The sequence below is a fragment of the Oncorhynchus mykiss genome, chromosome 7, assembly GCF_013265735.2.
Source record: "Oncorhynchus mykiss isolate Arlee chromosome 7, USDA_OmykA_1.1, whole genome shotgun sequence".
In the NCBI taxonomy this organism is placed as follows: Eukaryota; Metazoa; Chordata; class Actinopteri; order Salmoniformes; family Salmonidae; genus Oncorhynchus; species Oncorhynchus mykiss.
In genome coordinates, this window is record NC_048571.1 from 45,471,562 (window position 1) to 45,492,386 (window position 20,825).

General features: G+C 40.4%; 1 protein-coding gene across 1 annotated transcript in view; it reads left to right on the forward strand.

Annotated features, from left to right (window-relative positions):
* Positions 1–17,686, forward strand: part of cntn3b (contactin 3b) — a 70,100-nt gene extending 52,414 nt beyond the window's left edge. The window contains exons 13-23 of the mRNA XM_036983344.1: positions 798–973; positions 3,206–3,323; positions 7,397–7,555; positions 7,651–7,800; positions 8,296–8,366; positions 8,752–8,986; positions 9,396–9,505; positions 12,285–12,471; positions 12,630–12,742; positions 13,206–13,371; positions 13,918–17,686. Of these exons, the coding sequence (XP_036839239.1) occupies positions 798–973; positions 3,206–3,323; positions 7,397–7,555; positions 7,651–7,800; positions 8,296–8,366; positions 8,752–8,986; positions 9,396–9,505; positions 12,285–12,471; positions 12,630–12,742; positions 13,206–13,371; positions 13,918–14,024 (1,592 nt within the window). The 3' untranslated portion in view covers positions 14,025–17,686. The remainder of the gene's footprint in view (positions 1–797; positions 974–3,205; positions 3,324–7,396; positions 7,556–7,650; positions 7,801–8,295; positions 8,367–8,751; positions 8,987–9,395; positions 9,506–12,284; positions 12,472–12,629; positions 12,743–13,205; positions 13,372–13,917) is intronic.
* The last annotated feature ends 3,139 nt before the right edge of the window (positions 17,687–20,825 follow it).

The following is a 20,825-nucleotide window of genomic DNA, read 5'->3' on the forward strand; positions in this document are numbered from 1 at the left end:
CCCCTACTAAGCCACACCTTCTGTTTTCTGCCCCATATCTCAATTACCCAGCATTATTAACCCAGCATCAACAACCCAACCTTTCACTTTTTAAAGAAAACAACCCAGTGGCCCACTGCCTGCAACCCAGTAGCTGGGTCATCCAACAACCCAGCATTTTTTAGAGTGTACTGTCTGATATTTGTATGTACTTCTTTGTGTTGATAAATGTACTAATAATTCCAGCCTAACATCTAATGAAAGTGATCCTTACTATTTTGTCTGTACAACTTAACACAGTCACAGTTGTTATTTTCTAATTAAAGCAATTTCAATGGTGCTTAAATAGGCAATCATTTATTGTACTGCAATTAAGTAACGGTCATTACTTATGGATGCGGAGACCTAACGTGTAGATGCAGATATCTGGTACATGTGTGTTGTAAACGTCTGTCTCCACCTCCCTTGTTTTTCTCACTCGCTTATTTAAAGTTTTACTCCAACAGCTGATCCCTTTAATCTAATGGAATGTAATTATCCTGACCTTTCCCTTACAAGACTCCCATACTCCACTGCATCCAATTCTCTACAGCCAGCATTGGAAATGCATTCTGCTTGCATAATCCTACTTCAAACATTTCCCCCCAAATTGACCATGCAAATGTTTTTGAAAGTTAGTGCTAGAACCAAGATACACGTAGCTATGATGATCCTTGTCGGAATGATAGTATGATATAGTTACACTAGAGTTGTTTGAGTGTAATGGTTCCCACCCAGAGAGTATGAAGATGCATACTAAGCTGTCATTGTCTGGACAGAGCCCACCAGAATCACCCAGCGGCCTGCTAACATGGAGATCATTGTTGGCGAAAGTATCGTGCTGCCCTGCCAGATAGCCAGCGATCCAGCCTTGGATGTGTCTTTCTCCTGGGCCTTCAACGGGCAGCTCATAGACTTCCATGGGGATGCCGACCATTTCGACAGAGTAGGAGGGGTGAGTCATCAGAGCAGTGGACAACTGCTGTGAGGCTATTCTAGGATTGATTGTTTCACACAGTGTGTCAGACTGCAAAATAATACGCCTCATTTGGAAACTCTGTATAATCTCTGTATAGTAGGTTAGCTACCTCCTAAACGCCCTACCCTCACACTGTAGGCTACTTTATTAAACGTGTATTCAAGAAGAGTACTGTTGGGATCAAATCTTAGCAGCAGTTTTAACATTGAAGCGATGCCTCAGTAGGCTGTATTTAACTTCCATTGCTTCAAGTTATGTTTACTCTTCCATTTATCTTTTAACTCCCTGTCTATCAGACAGCCCATAATAATTGTGATCTTATTCGTAAGACAACATAAAGGTGAAGAGCTGTTTCAATGGTGGAAGAAGCCTGATGAATTAAAAGTGTTTTTACTTTTCATCCCTTAAACTTCTAATTTCTCCACCCCAAGGGAGATAAAAAAAAATGTATCATCTCTCTTTGCGTTAATTTAATTTGCATACCTATTTATGAATCTTGTGCCCTGAAATCATTTGTAGTGAGTTGGCTGGCATTAACCAAGGGCAAGCCTTCGCACCAGTAAAATGTTCATCTGAATTCCTCATGCCTTCAATTAACGATAAGAGACTGACTACTCTTTGGCGAAAATATGTGTTCCTTTTGATAGACGAGCACTGTCATTTGTTCTGCGCTCGTCTCTGCCAAATTGTTTTAGAGAATCATTTATCACTGTTTTATGGATTCATTATTCACCCAAGGTTCATTGTATGGCTATAGCTGAAAAAAATAATAATTAATGGATCAAAGTTGAAGTTGATATCAGAGTTGAACCCCTCCCACGTCGTGGTCATGCTAAGTTCACGCCTGCGTGGATAGACAAATGGCAATTACAAATGACATTGACATGTGGACACACAAATAATGAGATACAGTTTTCACATATTCCGTATCCCCATGCCCAGGGAGATTACCAGCTCCTCTCAACAGCGTCTGATGAATTAATTAACATAATTAAACCAGATCTGCCTCATAGCTTCCTGCCTGCCAAGGCATGGAATTTAACCCCTCGCTCTCCAGTCAGGCAGCTGCTGGCTGGCATGTCAGAGGCAGACATGGCATGAGCATGTTAGCCTTTCAGAGGAGAGGAGTGCCATGCCGTCCCTCAGCCACACATAAGTGCCACTCTGCTCCGCTTTGTCTTTGCCTCCGAGAGGTGAGGATCCTCGGGGCGTTCATGCCCAATTGCAACCGAGCCTAGCTGAGCCATGGTCACTACCCAGTGAGTTGATGAAATTTGGCGTGGCTTGAGTGTGTCTAACCTGGCTAGCCCTCAGGTGAATCCTCTCCAGACAAGCACACTCTATTTTAAAAGGAGTCCTGAAGGATGACATGCTGTGTATGTGTGACAGACCACTGTGTGACAGACCACTCTACTAAGTGAACATTGGCTCTGAATTTTTAGAATGTGAGTCCCACTCCCCAGATAGAGTGATGGGTACCATTGCTATGTACCTAATAGTTAACTACAGATAAAGATGATCCCATTTCACTCACTTTAAAATATGAAGACATTTAAATTTGATAGCTCTTCCACATTGACTTCTGTAGCTCCACTTAAGGCTCCATGGCAGATGGGAAGATGAACTGAAGCTATTTCATCACATCTCACTCCTCTTTAGGTTTTTCAATAGTTTATCAGCTTTAGTTTCCCCATGGCGTCAAAGAGCATACTGTTTTATTTAGAACAATATTAGCTCTTAGTCTGTAAGTTGTTCTAATTTCTCATCCATCCCTGCTTATGTAATTCTTGAATAATTAGGATCATCTTGCCAATTAGCCGTTGTGTGTTTGTTTTGGTGGTCCTGTGCGAGGCTGAGTAGGGGAGCATGCAGTGCCTGAAGCGTAGCCAACAGGACTGTTTGTTTAGAACACAGCTCACGTTCTTGCTGGTTTCCGTGTGTCACAAGACTCTGTGACCTGAGGGGACCACATGCAGCTCCGTACACAGAGCTTTCTCCATTTTAAAGCTACAGTCACACTTGGAAAGAAAAAGAAGATAGCAGCATATGATATTGCTCCGATGTGATGCATGTATTTATTAATCAACCTACAGTAGGATCACACAGGCAGTTGCGCAAAAATAATTATAAAACAGTTCAGAGTGTATTTCCTTTGGATTTCATGATTTTACATCAGATTTTCTTGTGTGCTGTTGTTTTCCCTTGTAGAGCATCTCAGGAGATCTGATGATTCGTAACATCCAGTTGAATCACGGGGGAAAGTATGTCTGTGTTATCAACACCGACGTGGAGAGCTTGTCTGCTTCAGCCATCTTGGTTGTGAAAGGTAAAAGAACCAACTGTCAAGGTTGTAAAATCTGCCTCTATGGAATTCATGTTCACTCTGGCTCTGAGATTCACATGTGTACAGAGACTTATTTCTCAGAAGTGATTTACATTTGAGCTTCTTCAGAAAAGTTTGAGTGTCGAAATACAATATAGATCCGGCTGTGAATGTTTGATCATAGAGCTTCCAATGTAAAATCTTGTGAGCACTTTGACACAATTAAAATTGATTCATGCAATAAATTGGTGCTGGAATTGCAATCTAGATGACGTACTTAATTTTATTAGTCTGGGTACCAGTCTGTTTAGCTTACATTCCAGTCATTGTTCTCCATGTCATGTGCTAAAAATTTGGCACATGCCATGGAGTACAAGGAGTGGAATGTGATCTAAACAGACTGGCAACCAGACTATCATTTTATAGGCCTATATGAATAATATTGGTTCATTAAACTTGCTGCCAAGCTACCTATGGGGCGGCAGGTAGCCTAGCGGTTAAGAGCTTTGGGCCAGTAACCGAAAGGTCGCTAGTGCGAATCCCCGAGCCAACTATCTGCCAATGTGCCCTTGAGCAAGGCACTTAATCCTAATTGCTCCTGTAAATTACTCTGGATAAGAGCATCTGCTGAAAGACTAAAATGTCAAATTTAACCATAAATATATTCATGGTTTGGTGAGAACTCTGCAGACAAATATAATTATCTTACACCAATTTTTTTAATGACATGACATGGTATACAAATGTGACAATGTGTGATGTTGGTGTAATGAGAACGTTTGTATGACATGTTTTTGAAAGACAATATTTGGCATTGCTAAAATTTAAAAATGGCACATAATGTGAGCTTCCACAGCAGTAGTTAATATCTGTTAAGCGCAGTGTATCATATCTCATCATTGTAACTTATCTCTAGTGATTTACATTGGCATGCATTGCATGCCCATAACACACTGTAATAGCTGTCCCGGTGTTTTGGAAAGCCATTGTTTGTTACAGAGAATTGCTTTAATTGGCTCATTTACACATTGACAAAAAAACATAGAAGCATCTGAATAATGAAACAGAGGAGCAAACAACAACATCTTTGGAGCATATGTGTGACCAACCACTTTTAGATTTGGTCCTATGAAGCAAAAAAAAATGTATGGTGTTTTTTTACATTGGATAAAAGACACACAGCTCAAGAAAATGTTATCTCATAAACTGCAGTTAAGGAACAATGTGAAAGGAATTCTGCTTTGAAAGTGGATACACTTGTAACCACACTGTTAAGAAAATGGCCCTTGAATTGTTTTATACACCTAATGGAGAGCTCTTCTTTGTCTACACCCATTCAACATCGTTCACACCCTCTTAAACCTTAGTCCCACCCATCTCTTTAAGGATTCACATGTGAGGGCATGTGCTAAACAGAGTGAGTAGTGTAGTAAATATCCAACGTTTTCAATACTAAAAGTGGTAAAAGTAGTAGCCTACAATAAGTAAAAACTCCAGGTAAAAATACACTTTATCTAGTCCTTGGCCTACATCCTAATCTGACTTTGGTGCAGGTCATGTTGTTCTTCACATTGCCTTCAATGGTATAAACACACCTTATCAAATCAAATGTATTTGTGACATGCACAGGATACAGAAGGTGTAAACGATACAGTGAAATGGTCACTTGCATAGTAGCAATATCAAAAACAGGAAGTGTCCAGATTTATACAGATATTGTATCAATTTGTTATAATTATTAGATGACGCTTACCCAGACACACTTGTATAAATTAATTGTCATGTGAAAGAAATGCTATAACCACCCCCCAGCCACATCTAGCTAAATGAATGGGTCACTATTGTCTAGACATTTTTTATTTTACCTTTATTTAACCAGGCAAGTCAGTTAAGAACAAATTCTTATTTTCAATGACGGCCTGGGAACAGTGGGTTAACTGCCTGTTCAGGGGCAGAACGACAGATTTGTACCTTGTCAGCTCGGGGGTTTGAACTCACAACCTTCCGGTTACTAGTCCAACGCTCTAACCACTAGGCTACCCTGCCGCCCCTATATACACATGTTCATGAAATACAATAGATGGCCGCAGTCACCCCGACACACCTGGCTGACTTGATGGGTCATGTAATCATCTGGTGAAGTGTAGCCTTTCATTTAGACATGTAGCTAGATAGCTAGCCAGCTAAACAATGAACCGGCATAATCCCAACTCATACTACTACCAATACAAACATTGTCATAGCTGTAGTATGAATCTGCAAGTAGCTAAAGCTAGCCAACCAGGTTCAATGTTAGCTAGCTAACATTAGGCAGTAACTTGCAATGCAAAGGGATTTCTGATTCAAATAATATTACTACACAGATGATACACGTACTGTTAGCTAGCTACCAAGCCAGCATGCTAACGTTGGCTAGCTAGATAATAGTACTCTTTAACTTGCAATGAAAATGACTTTCTGACAAAATTAGACACGTATAATATCTGAAAATGTAGCTAAACTCTTACCAGTGTACATGGATGAACGCTTCATGGCAAACTGGAACTTTAACTACGTTTTGTTTGTAGCTACATCTTGTTTGGCCAGCGTTGTCAAGTCACTCCGGTTCACACTGACCATGGCGTGTGCAGAAAGTAGTCCATCACAACTTTTTCCAACTGATCTGTTGATAGCACCTGGTAAATTCAGGGCATCAATGTTGTTGAGAAAAGTAGCAAAACTTTTGTAATTCTCGATGGCTAACATAATATCTTTAAAAAACACTGTGATAGAAAGGACTATCAACATGTACTGAGCAGCTCACGTTATAGACAGAGGCATGCTACATGGCAGACCAATCCAAACTCATCTCCCGGCATGTCCAGCCCTTCCATTATCTCAGACAATCATGGATAGCGGGACAGTTCTCACTTTTTCCTTGGCTAATCCAACTAGGCTCGTAATTTAGCAATTGTATTCATATTTACAGATGGAATACAAGTTTGTTATTGAGGCACATTAAAGTTCACATGCAACAGAAGGCATTTCTGCCAAAAAGCGCACTTTGATAAAAATATACACTACCATTCAAATGTTTGGGGTCACAGAGAGAAATGTCCTTGTTCTCGAAATATATATTTTTTGTGTCCATTAAAATAACATCAAATTGATCATAAATACAGTGTAGACATTGTTAATGATGTAAATAGACTGACGAGTTTCAGAAGAAAGCTCTATGTTTCTGGCCATTTCGAGCCTGTAATCGAATCCACAAATGCTGATGCTCCAGATACTCAACAAGTCTAAAGAAGGCCAGTTTTATTGCTTCTTTAAACAGGAAAACAGGAAAACATAATTGCAAAAGGGTTTTCATATGATCAATTTACCTTTCAAAATGATAAACGTGGATTAGTTAACACAAGGTGAGGTTGGAACACAGGAGTGATGGTTGCTGATAGTGGGCCTCTGTACGCCTATGTAGGTATTCCCTTAAAAATCAGCCGCTTCCAATTACAATAGATAGTCATTTACAACATTAACAATGTCTACACTGTATTTCTGATCAATTTGATGTTATTTTAATGGACAATTTTTTAAAACATTTTCTTTAAAAACAAGGACATTTCTAAGTGACCCAAAATTCCTCTCCTGTGAAGTAGTGACGTGCGACAAATGCCTAGCTTCCTGAAGCGGGTCACATATTTGCTGTACTTCTCAATCTTGCTGCATCTCTATCTCACTCACTGTCTCTCTCTAACTCACTGTCTCTGTCTCACTCACTGTCTCTCTCTCAATCTCTAACTCTTTCTCTCGCTCTTTCTCTCTTCACAAATGTACCCCTCCCATGTCCCTGTTCGGTGTTAGTGATCCTGTGTTCATAATCACTTCTCAGCCTCACATATCACACGTCTGAATTAAAGGCCCCTGTGAAGCCGGACCAAGGACACAGCCCTTAATTAGATGGAGTGTGATGGCCTTGATATGTAACAGGGTCAGCAGTAAAGGCAAGAGCATAATGAGTTGGGAATGGGAGGGGTGGTGGTGGTGTTGTGAGCCTGGTGTGGAGGCTCACTTTGCTAATTGTCTGATTGAGTCAGGTCCCCCCGGGCCCCCGGACACTGTAGCAGTGGAGGAGATCACAGATAGCACAGCCCAGCTCTCCTGGAAACCTGGTAGGGACAATGGCAGCCCTATCACCGGCTACATCATCCAGGCCAGGACACCCTTCACTGTGGGCTGGCAAGCTGTAGACACAGGTAGCTAATACACCTAGCATACAGTACAGAACAGAGCACACCTTAGCCATGCTTATGTAGATGGTAATGTTGAACGCTCTCCTTTCCACTTCCAGTTCCCGAGGAAATCAATGGCAACACGTTGACAGCCACTGTAGTGGGTCTGAATGCCTGGGTGGAGTATGAGTTCCGGGTGGTGGCCCGCAACAGTGTGGGCATGGGAGAGCCTAGTCCAGCCTCAGCCAAGACCAGGACAGAGGATGCCAGTGAGTGTCACTCCTCTACTCTCTTTAAAATACATATGTAGACACACACACACACACACACACAAAGTGATATACACAGAACCCTGACATCTGACTTTAAATGCTGGTTGAACCAGTTGCTAATGTGACAGATTAAATGTGATGGACCATTTACTTTGGGTAAATACACATCAGGATGCACATGAGTGATCCGCAAATCTTTTGTGCAGAGCCATCCACAAAACAGTTGTCAAGTAAAATGGCATTTTCTGACTATTAAACTTAACAGCTAAATCAAAAACGAAGTTGTTTATTCATTGTGAGACTTGCTATTCGAGTAGGAGGATATACTCCAAAACATGTTGGGTCGTTCGTATCAAGGGAGAAGTTGTGGTTTGTAAAATGAAAAAATATTCTGGATGCATTTTAAAACTGTCGTGGGGCTAGACTTATAGACCTGTAGTTCAGCTATGTTAACTGCCTTCTAATTGCTTTCCTTTGGGCTTTGCCTTACAGTGCCTGATACAGCTCCCACTGATGTTGGAGGTGGAGGCGGCACAAAATCTGAATTAGTGATAACTTGGGAGGTAAGTCATCTGTCAGGTTTTACTGCTCTCTCCATAGCCTGGTAATGGTTTTGCTTAATTGTGCAGAATTGAATGGAGCAATTTTATGACCTGCACTAGAGCCAGCCCCTCCGTTCTGGGGTCTGGCCTCGGAGTGCCAGCCCCCAACGTGATTCAACTCCGGGAAAGAGATTGTTTCTTTGAAGCCCACTTCATCCACAATGATGTACCAATGCAGGGAGAAAAGGATCTGTGGGTTGTGGTGTAGGGGGGAAAACGCCGCATCTAATCATTGCAGCTCGTATTGAAGCCCTCTTTGGCGGGTGCTTGAGGACAAAGGCAGGGGTGTCAGTGTCTTTGTCTGTATGCGTTTTAATATCACTATAGTTTTGTGTTTCGCTCCCAGCCCGTGCCTGAGGAACTGCAGAATGGAGAGGGCTTCGGTTACATCATCGCCTTCCGGCCACTGGGTGCTGTCACTTGGACGCGAGTGGTCATCTCCACGCCTGGGGTCGCCCGATACGTCTTCCGCAACGACACCATCCCGGCCTTCTCTCCGTTCGATGTGAAGGTTGGGGCGTACAACAACCGCGGGGAGGGGCCTTTCAGTTCCATAGCCACAGTGTTTTCAGCAGAGGAAGGTAAAGGCAATGGCAGCCAGTGGAACCACGCTCAAACTGCTCCTAATCTTTTGTATTCTGGAGGCACGACCTTGAATAGTAATGATGAAATAAGTTGGTTCAGACACTTTTCCCCCTCTCAAGCTGGGAGTTTCAACTTGATATTAGTTATTGTTATTGCAGAGGTAGATTACAGGAAATCCTAGCTGACACTTACTACACTGGGCTGTCAGTGAGGTACTGTGTTAATTGAATTTGCCGTGAAGATAGTCTTCCCTAATGTCAGTCACAGATCCCATTAAAAACCAAGCCCAAGCAATATAGCTCTCTCCAGTGAAACTACAGGTCTATTCTCTGCCTGCTTCTGCTTCCTATTAGTGTGTTTGATGGTGTTGAGTGAGTGGTGCTCACCAGCTCTCTATTTCTGCAGTCCCCAGTGAGGCTCCTAAGAGGGTTTGGGGCAGGAGTGTGTCTGCAGCTCAAATTGAAGTGATCTGGGAAGCCCTCCCTGCCACCCCTGAAAGAGTGCTGGGTTATGAGGTAGGATTCTCTCAATTTGCTCAATAAATAACCATACTTGCATTCTAAATAGTAGACATTTTAGGCATGTGAAAATATAACGGTTTATAGTATGTGAAATTTCAAGTATTCTTTAAATGCCAGGTTATTACTCATTTAGGCTTTTCATCGGGTAGAATTTGCTGAACACTTTTGAGGAAGAGAATCATCTCTCCAGACTCACGTGTGTTTGACAAAAACTGATAATCAGCCGATAATGAGATAAGATGAGTACCGCTATACCAAATGAACAAATGGCGTAAATGAATGCAATTGCGCATTAGATGACGCATTCTCAGGATGGGTGAGCCTAGTAGCTTGATATTTGTTGCTTACTGCATCCGTTTTGACTAAACAGTATGTTCTGAATAGTATATGGTATGAATAGTACACATTATGTAGTTGTAGTAAGTAGTAGGCAAGACAGATTTCGGACACGGCCAGACACGTTCTGATGCCATTTCTAATATTTATATGCAAATCAGTAGCTTTATTTAAACTATTTTAAGACGATTCTTGAAATATTCCCTGGAGTGCTGTGTAAATGTAACATTTCACTGAATAAGATATCATGAGAACTTCTATAACGTTGACAACAGCTTGTAAATAGTATAGTATGTTCACTCCTGTACCTGTACCTGTAGGTAACTACAAAAATAATGGAAACACTTGAGTAAATTAGGGATACAGAGAATATTGACAGCAGGTGCTTCCACACAGATGTGGTTCCTAAGTTAATTAAGAAATTAACATCACATCATGCATAAGGTCAAAAATGCTGGGCACGCCATGGCTATGCCTCATGACAATGCCCCCATCCACAGGGCACGAGTAGTCACTGAATGGTTTTATGCGCATGAAAACGATGTAAACCATAGGGCATGGCCATCTCAGTCACCAGATGTTAACCAAATAGAACGCTTATTTGAGATTCCTGAGCGGCGCCTAAGACAGCGTTTTCCACCACCATCGACAACACACCAAATTATGGAATTTCTGGTGTCACACTGCTCCAATAGAGTTCCAGACACTTGTAGAATCTATGCCAAGGTGCATTGAAGCTGTTCTGGCTGGTGGTGGTCCAACATACTATTAAGCCACTTTATGTTGGTGTTTCCTTTATTTTGGCAATTGCCTGTACATATACATATATATATATCACATTGATTAAAGGTCAAAAAGGGTGCTTATATTTGTCTTGTTTCACAAATGTACATGTGTGTAATCTGTACAGTGTTTGGTGAACTGGAAATGTTATTTTCTGTGTATATCCCACTCCCCCTGAGACACCCTCAGAGAGTGGGTGTTGCTTAAGGGTTTATCATAGTCCAAAACACACAGCAGTGTTCTAGAATATTGGACCGTTGGCTTTCATACTTTTCGACTACTCAAGCAATTTCTCCAACTAGTGTCAACACATTCAAATAAATGGAGGATGCGTCCCAAAGCCGTGTTGGTTGGGAATTGTGGGGAGGTGCCCGTTCAGCTGTGCGTCTCGCTCGGATAGTGTTCTCAGAGCCGCCTAGCTATGTCACATTGGGACACCAGACTATCGCGTCTCAGCTTCCTGCGGACTATGATTTACGCTTTATACACTGCTGCTCTGAAGACCACCCACCAGAGGCTTCTGAAACCTGATGAGGATAGCTATCATCCATCCATTTAAGAACACATTTTTTTCCCAGTGCTCTTTCAATCCCTCTCACCCCTGCCCCTTGGCACAAAACCCATGGTTGCCATGGCAATGGCTATATTGTGTAGATACAATAGTGTTATCATGTCACCAAAAAGGATTTGAGAGAGAGGCGCTTTTACGGAGGAAAGCTGTTGTTATGCATCTTAAACCTTAGCCATTGGGTACAGTGGAGGTCATAAGATTCTGAAAGACATCATAGACAGATGCATTAGTGTTGTTTGTTTTAGTATCCAAACAGGCAGGATAGGTCTAAACTGATTTGCACAATAATAGGCCCATCATCTACAGTATGGAGCTAGTTTTTAACTCCAGAACAGTATGTTGTTTTGGGGTGAAAAATAGTATCTAATAGATTAATTTAGTTTCATAGCAATACCAGGAATATAGGAGTGCGGGTAGACTTCACTTTTTCTCTCTAATTATGTATTGACTTAACTCTGTCACTTAATACCAGAGACATGAATATTGTATATGACCCTAAACTAGCATTGGATTATTTCATTTGCTTAATCAAAAATCTCTTCACCTGCATCGTTAATTGAAAGTTAATACCCTCAAGGGAACTAATTAAGCACTGTGCCTCGTGTTAGAGAGAATACAATATTCATCCATGCTGTTGCTGGATGTGTTCATTTCTAAGTACAGAAACTGTATTTTAATCATTGAAAGTACATATTCCCCGTGAGGGGAATATATTTTCTTTTACCAAAAAGAGGAGATCTAAAACATAGTATTGACAGAATATCCCTATACTTTGTCACACAAGCACTTTGTCATATTCTACTTTTAGGGTTACTATTGGTGCCTTTGTAGAATGGCCATAGGGTAGAGAGGATGGTGTATCAGCAATTGAGGACCTAGATATTGAAAAATGTATTATTCAGTGGGAAGCTAGTCCCCTACTGCACACTAAATGGCATTACAGATTAGATGAGGAGGAGTGAGTTCTAATAATGTGATGAAATTAATCACTTGTGTGAGTTAATAAAAGTCCCCATGGCTAGGATTGAATTTTTCCTGTCTGATGTCTCAACCTCTTGTTGTTTTCTTTCCATTGGTAAACAGGTGGTGTATTGGGAAGATGACACCAAGCCTGACACAGTAGGCAAAGTGAGAATCTCTGCTAACTACTCAGCAGTCAACGTGACTGGACTGAAAGCCAACACACAATATTACTTGGCTTTGTGTACCTTTAACACTGCTGGGACAGGGCCACAGTCTACACCCATAAACGCCACCACCAAGAAGCCACGTGAGTGAATCTCATCAGTGGGTTTTGTGTCTATTGTACATTCAACTTCAAAATGTAAGCAGAACTGAAACTCTTTCGTTTTTTCCAAGCATACACACATTGCTGTATATGAGCATCTCTCTTTTCTTCTCTCTTTCTTCATCACTACCCTCTCGCAGCACCTGGCCAGCCTCCTCTGAACGTAGAGTGGACCATGATTGGCTCTCTGCTCACTCTGCACTGGGATCCTGTCATAGCCATGGAGACGGAGGCAGAGGTCATCGGATATCTTGTACGTCTCATGTCACTCTAACTCTATTATTTTGTCAAATACAACACAACCATCTCAAACGCAATCTTTCAATTAGTGCTGCTTTGTGTGGGTTGTTTGATTTGAAAAAAGGAAGAAGCAAAGAGCAGGTAGTTGGTCGGGGGTGTAATGAAAGAAGTGTATTCAATACCATCGCCTCTGGTCAACTCAGCCATATTGATAATTAGTGGCTCACATTGGTAGGGTTGTCCACAGGGACAGAACATCCACAGCTTCAATCAGCCAGCCGCGCTGTACTGTCACAAAGCATCAGGATTCATCTTATCATCCAATCAGCAAAATCTAGTCACTCTCCTAGTTTGAATTCCCCCACTCCTCACCGCTCATTTTAGCCAGTCTTTCATTTTGAGGTTGTCTGTTTTTGCAAAGTTACTGTGTGTTGCTACATTTTTGTATTTTGGGGGTTTTGCATTGCTGCTTCTAGGTGCTGTTGAGAAGACACCGGGATAATGAGGTAAACAGCATCATGACGAACAAAACCAGGTTGGAGCTGACGCTGTCTTCCAACGACAACTACCTGATCCAGATCAAGGCCCTGAGTGAGGGCGGTGAAGGTGTGGGCAGCGAACCCATCCACATCCACAAATTAAGTACGCTTGCCATCTCCTCTTCCTGTGTCCATTGATCAAGTTTTGGCGATGATTCAACCAGCCGAACAGAACATTTATTTTGGCCTCGTTGCACCCCTCTTCGACCATGTGTAATATACTTTTTTTGGGGTGCAAGAAAGGCAACCTTTTTAAAAATGCATGTACGGTGCAATCCATCTCTGCCATTGGGTTATTATTCCTTGTTGACTGCACAGCTCGGCTGTGTCTAAAATAGTTGAATGCCCCTCCCGCTGTGCAAAATTGAAACAGGGTTCAGTTTTCTCTAAAGAGATCTGCTCTAATGTGATATAAGCCTTATCATCTCTGTATACTTTAATGGCCTATCCTGTTGAAAGTCATTAATAATGGAGATATGGAAGCACTATATAATTCACAGTTACTCTTTGATTTATGACGACTTGTCAGCCAATTTTGCAGATAGAGACAGAAAATGCCCCGCTTTTTGCTTTAAAAAAAAAAATGAAAAAAGAGTGGAATCTTAAGTTCTTGAAGAGCTTCTCTCTAACTGGTGGTTTGTGGTTTCAGGCATGGGCGCACAGGGCTCGGGAGCGTCTCGGCTTAGTCTGCTGTCGCCGTCTCATCTCTCTGCAGTCCTCGTCAGTGCTCTCATCCTCCTCAGCTCCTCCTGGTGATGTCTGGTCACAGCCCTCCTACCGATCCTCCTCTCTCTCCCTCTCCTCTAGGAGGCTGCTCCTGCATTCACCCTCAGTCGGAAGGGGCAACGGGTGAAAACTCTCTGTGGCAGTGCTGGACAGAACAGGATTTTTAAAAGGGCCATGCATTGAGGATTTCAATAACGGACCGATAGAGAACGTGAATTTGTGTGCATTATATTTTACAGTATTTCCTCTCATGTCATAAGTGCCGTCATGCTGTAAAAACATTTTGGAAGTGTTATTTTGTTTTTGCCAATGGAATATACTTCAATTTGGGAGTAGTGATGTCTACATTCTATATGTTTGATACTGATCCTTGAAGAATACTAATGCCTTAAATCCATGTAGATACCAAAGTAGTTGACGAAAAAAAAGGTTTCATTGTCTTTATTTCATTCATTTATTGGTCTTTCAGAGGTAATCTGAGGTTTTAAAAAATGGTTTTTACCAGGTGGAGGTACAGTATGTTCACATACATTTGTAATTGTAGGGTTAGCTGCTCAATGGAGAGATGTGTTTTGGTTTATATGGGTCAGATGGCCTTTGATATAGTAGCTAACTGTAGATGGCATTTTGGATTATTATTATAAGAAGTTGAAGAAGTAGAACTTCAAAAGGTAAAAAAATATATACTAACTAAGTTGTGCAGCTGACAACATGCCCAGACTTATTGTAAATTGGCTACTATAGCATATAAAACCAGTTTTACTTGGTGAACCGAATCAAAAAATATTCTATCAAGTGATTTTTTTTTTTACTGCAGCTATTTTTTTCTAACTGCAGCTAGAACCTTACCTTGTATGTTTTGTGTTTTGAGCTTTGTTAACTCATCAGGACCAGGGCTGGATACTAGATCGATTACTTGTGCCTCTAGCCCACTCATCTCTGCATAGTGAAATAGTATTAGGCATCTTATAGAGCTGTTGGCTATTGAGCTTTAGACCTCCTCTCTACAACAAGCTGATGGGACTTGGCATTTTGGTCTGTATCTCAAGCTCCTCTAAATAATTGATGCAAATCACAATGAATTCGGTGAAATGTTAAAGTCCCAGAAGGAATAGAATCATGTGGTGTTGCCACTTGTAATATTCTGCATTCAAATGACCTCTAAATGCTAAATAAGTCTTACCGATTATCCAGAATTCAGATCACCGGTCTGCAAAATATATATAAAGTATACATGTTTGAGTACAGGACATATTAGTGCCTTCACTGCACATGCATATCTTTCATATTACAAATTGAGGGACATACCCATTCTTTCTGGATCAGTTTTTTGGAAATGAATTATCAGACGGATAGAAACGAAGTAACTGAGTGGGGTGAATGTGAAACCCCATTAATGGAAATGGGTTGATGATTCCAATTTTAATTATATACTGGAACACCTGATATAACAATGGGTTGAAAACTTTATAGGAGTAGAGATGGATCCGACTGTATGTAGTGTGGAGGTTTGGTCTACGTTTATGGTCTGGTGAGATCCTGTGAATAATACATCTATGATTGGATCTGCAGCACAATTTAGCAGCTATTAAAGCCTCTAAATAAATGATGTAACGTTAAAGGAGCTTTGACTGGAAATAGAGGAAAAAGGTTGGCTGCTGTCATAATGTCCCTCTCTGCACACAATGAAGTACATCCTGAGCTGCTAGACTAGACACAGTAACTGCTAAAGTACTTCGATTAGCCTGATGTTGAGTGAGAAACTGGTTCCTGTTCATGTTGTTGTCTGATGGGTCCTCCATCATAAGTCATCATTCTAGGGCCACTGGTGTAAGTTTGGACTTGCAGTAAACACTCGACTACTGCTATAAAGAACCGTGCCTTCACTGAACTTGGGACTGATTAGGGCTGGCTGAGCTATGATTACATTGTTGTGAGACTGTCCCCGTCGTCTGCGTTTGCACTCATTTCCCAAAGTCGAATGAAAGCACAAGGAACTGATCCAAGGTGACTGTGTGACTGTGTCCCTGCTCAGCCACCAGAACAGGTGTGCAGTCCCTAGAGGCCCGTAAAGCCCAAGCAGCGGACACAATCAGCCTATCTGCTCCTTCAGTGGTTTCATAAAGGCCTGTGCTCTTTGATTAGACTGCTGCAGCCCAGTCAATAGGATATTGATTTTCCTGCCCCGTTATTGCAGCTGTCACAATTCAGATGCTTGATTGACTGATGCCGAGGCTTCCTGTTGCGCATGTTTTTGTTGGGTACAGTTGGAGATGTTGACAGATGTCCTTCCTCACTCAAAGTTAAAATCATAAGAACACAATGTAATATACAGTACATGTTTTTTTTTTAAATAAGAGCTGCTATGAGAAACTGGTGTTTTAGGTAACATCCCCCTACTAAGAACTTTTAACGGATTCAAACGGCTCCACGTTCATAAGTGATCTTACTGACTTTCATATGAAAATGAACAGCATTTTGTTCCTCTTTTAAGCTGAAATCCGCATAAGGGAAAACAGCACCCCTGTTCGCCCCCGGCACATTTGTTATTGTTTTGTTTTTGAAACGGAGGAGAGGAGCATCCAGCATTGTAGTAAAAAATATCGAAACACATACTCTGCTGTTCTATTGTGCGTGCAATGAGGTGCAATGAGAAAACGGTGTTCGTTGTTTGAAGTAACTTTGTTGTCGTTATATCGCAAATGGACATGGCAGTTTCATCATTACGGATTCCAGGTTTAAAGGTAATGTGTTGGTTAAGAAAGGGAGCTAGTCATTTTCCTTTGTCTTTTTGACTCTTCAGCCCTTTTTTTGAAAAAAACGTCCATCCTACGCTGAAGATTTGCATTGATATAGCAGTGATAGCCTTTGCTTTTTCTCCAAATGATGAACAATAGGCTTTTTAGGTGTCAAACTGTCTGTGGATTAAGCCTGTGTAATAATACTACTATAAAAAAAAGTACAGTGCAATGTCAGTTCATTTCAAGGATAAAACCTTGTAACACAGTGTATAATACAAATAGTGTAACTCGTAGACCTTATCCTCATTCCTGTACCCATCACCTGATCATTATTTCTGTATGCTGGTTAGTAGAATAGTGTATACTTACCAGTACACATCCCTCACACAGTGCTAGAGTATGTGGATTTACAAATGAGTCCTTTATCAAACTTGGCCAGACTATCCTATAATCTACGTAGCTATAGTTCTAAGTACTTGTTCCTTGCTGACTGTAAAATAGAGGGGGAAATGCTGTACCTTTTCTGGCCTTGTACTTTGTTAATTAATTCTAAATGCAATCTAAGACCGTTATGTTAGCCATCAGGTCAACTGAGTTTGATTTTAAAGGATTCAACTTGATATGATAAACACTGATTATGGTTACTCAAATATTCGCTTTAGTTCTGACAAATGTACTTGGTCTAATGTAAATAGCTTGCATATATATTTTTAAAGCTGGCCTACAAAGACAACCTACTGATATTTTATACAACTTGTGGCCCTTGATTTTAATACTGATATTTAACCCATGATCTCCATGAGATAACTGACCTATAGAACTGCGTTTTCATATTGAAAACTAACTGTTTTGTCTTGTATACTAAAATTGTGCATGTGAATCATTGTTTTGTGAGTTTGTGTTGAATTTTCTAAAATTGTAACTTAATAAACTGTTAAAATGTTTACGGCGGCAAGTTGTTTGCGTTCAAGATCCCCTTCTTTATTTAAAGCACTGCATCTGTGACAGTGTGGTCTTTTCCACTTCCACATTAGACAGTTAATGGTTTTCCAGCACCATTTGACCTTTTAATATTCATCATAAGGGACGTTTAGTATGAAAACAGCAGGGATTTATTATTTGGCACCCATTTGAGGTTTGATCGTCTTCAGCAGCCCCATTCAGTGCTGTTAACATAGCCATTGTAAATCAATTTGATATCTTGGCACAATTTCAGAGTGGTGATAGAATTACTGATATGTAAGTGCTGGATTATGCAGTGTTTTTTTTTTACATGCACTGGTAACGCATATGAATGCCTAATTGGGTCGAAGGCAGTTCCCTCATGTAATCTAATTCAGGGATCGCAAAGTTCAATAAATCTTGGGGAAGCTGTGCTCCAGGGATTCACACATCAATGATAAGCTAGGCTTTTTAGTCAGTGGGATCCAAATAGGATTACTTTTGCCATAGCAAATTATAGAACAAAGTAGTGCTTCTGCATGTAATCACTGTTCACCATCAGGGAGTGAGTACAGTGTTCAATAGCTTTCATTTCTGCCCATATTAACTACTGTAGCTCAACACACACACACACACACACACGCCCAATATATTGCTTAATCACTTAATTACTTTGAATTTAAATGTGAACTAATGCAATTCACCAGACACTGTATGCATCTTCATTTTTAGATTGTCCTAACCTAATGGACGTAGTGTGGAGATACAAGCAAGTGGAATGTAATCTGTACAAACTAGCTATATACATTACGTTTTAATCTCTTTGCCCTTAAAACGTTTTAATGTATTAAAACATGTCCTAAATACATTCATCAAAACTAAATGATACTGTCAAAATAATTGCAAATACATTCATCAAAAGATCACTGCAAAAAGATTCATACAAACATACAGTCTAAGCCGACAAAACAGAAAGTTAGTCTTTAAAAAAAAAAATGTATCCAGTAGATCAATATATTTTCTTAGCAGTCATTAAATTATGACGGAATACAACTATCAAAGGTGCAGAATTGTGCGAAGTCACTCTGCTTTTATGCAAATGTCACCAGACAATTTTATACACATCAAATCAAATATAATTCCTGATCAAAAAGAAAATGGAAATAAGCGTATTGTGTGCAGGATGCGTTCATCAGTATCATCACAATGCAATTCCATATATTCAACACAAAGGCTGGTCTGCTAAGATATCAGTAGACTTTCCATCGGCAAGCAGAAACACAATCGCCAATAGAAATAAGGAAAGGTGAATACGTAAAGTGGAGGAACACAACTGATATGAATATACTTTATAGGCTTCAGTCGACGCCATAGCAATGCTCTGTAATAGAAAGTCAACATTTGGGAGATGATGATTTAGGAGTAACCAAAGTTACTTAGAAGTCATTCAACTTCATTCTCTACATCTAAGCAATGTAAAAAATATTTAAAAAGACATTGCCTAGATCTTTCTCTATGTTCTACCTGATAAAGCCATTTGCAATTTTGTGCAGTGGTATTTACTGATTGCCAAAAACATTGAACATATTTGCAATATTTCCTCTCCTGATTAGAACAACGTGTTGATATTCTGTGAACAAAACCCTTTACGTTGAGTGAATTTTGTATTCATTGATGACAATTGTATTTAATTAACGCTTCTTAAAAGTTGGTCTAAGATATGCAATCAAGGTACAAAGGTTAGAAAATGATCTGACATTCTGCAAACGTATTTAGGCATTTGATCATTGCTGTTCTGACATACTGTCGGTACATTTAACCACAGTTCCAAAAAATGCTTGCACTTGATTGTGCAAATTAGAATTTGGTGCATTGTTTTCCCTGTGACATTTCGAGGGCTTTGGGAGATTCCAGACAATTTTGAACTGGGCTTGGGATCAGGTCATTAATATTGGCAGCCTGTGCTTCCTCTCAATATTGTGTAATTAGAGGTAGGCACAGTGCATTTTCCTAATTAAGTAGAAATGCCAAGCTCGTCAGACAGTGGCCAACGTAGAGTCTGAATGCCAACAACTGCTTCTATTTGTAAACATTGTCAGTAAAGTTACGTGAGCCTCTCATTTCTTCACACAGACATGTTCACGGCTTTAACTTTAGCTTTTGCTTATGGCATAAGCAATTTATTTAGAATTATTCTATTTTATCTCAATTTAATGTCAACACAGGACTGTTCCCTGGGTATGAAAATGTAAAAGGTATACATAATGTTGTACCTTCAGAAGTACACATGGAATCTCTCATCATACTGATTGGTACTTTGTAAGGGCACATGTTTGATTGTTTGGCTTATTTATTTTCTGATTGATTGATTGATCTATCGACCAATAGCGATGGAGCTGTGAGCGGGCTCGAACTTCAAAGGTTGTTTTGATTTTGGTGCCAACAGACATGATCGTGCAATGGATGAACTGACAACTAACGAACTAAGAATTGGAGAGCTGTCTGAGAAAGTGACTATAAAGTAGTTTTGGCTTGCTAAAACTACATTTTTTTTCCTGATTTGGCAGTTATACAGGCAACTTTAGTTATACAGGCACATCTAGCTGACTAACTGAACTTAGCTAACTAGCTAGCATTTTTAGCAGCATCTAGCTAACATTTTCTCATAGATCATGTCTGCTTGCATTATCTAAGACTAATATGCTGGGAAAGTCCTTTTAAAAGTGTCACGTCAGTCGTTGGATTGAGACCAAGGCACAGTGTGGTAAGCGTACATCTTTCTTTATTTGCATGGACACCAAAAGACAAAACGACCGTAAAGTTCTGCAGGCTATACAGCAACTAACAAAAACAAGATCCCACAAACTCAGGTGGAAAACAGGCTGCCTAAGTATGATCCCCAATCAGAGACAACGATAGACAGCTGCTCCTGATTGGGAACCATACCCGGCCAACAAAGAAATAAACACATAGATTTTCCCACCCAAGTCACACCCTGACCTAACCAAATAGGGAATAAAAAAGGCTCTCTAAGGTCAGGGCGTGACAAAAAGATATATGTAAAATTGTATTCGTATTCATAGATACCTTTATGAAGGTTTTCGATTACGAAAAAGACAACACGATCAGAAACCTTTATGAAAGGCAT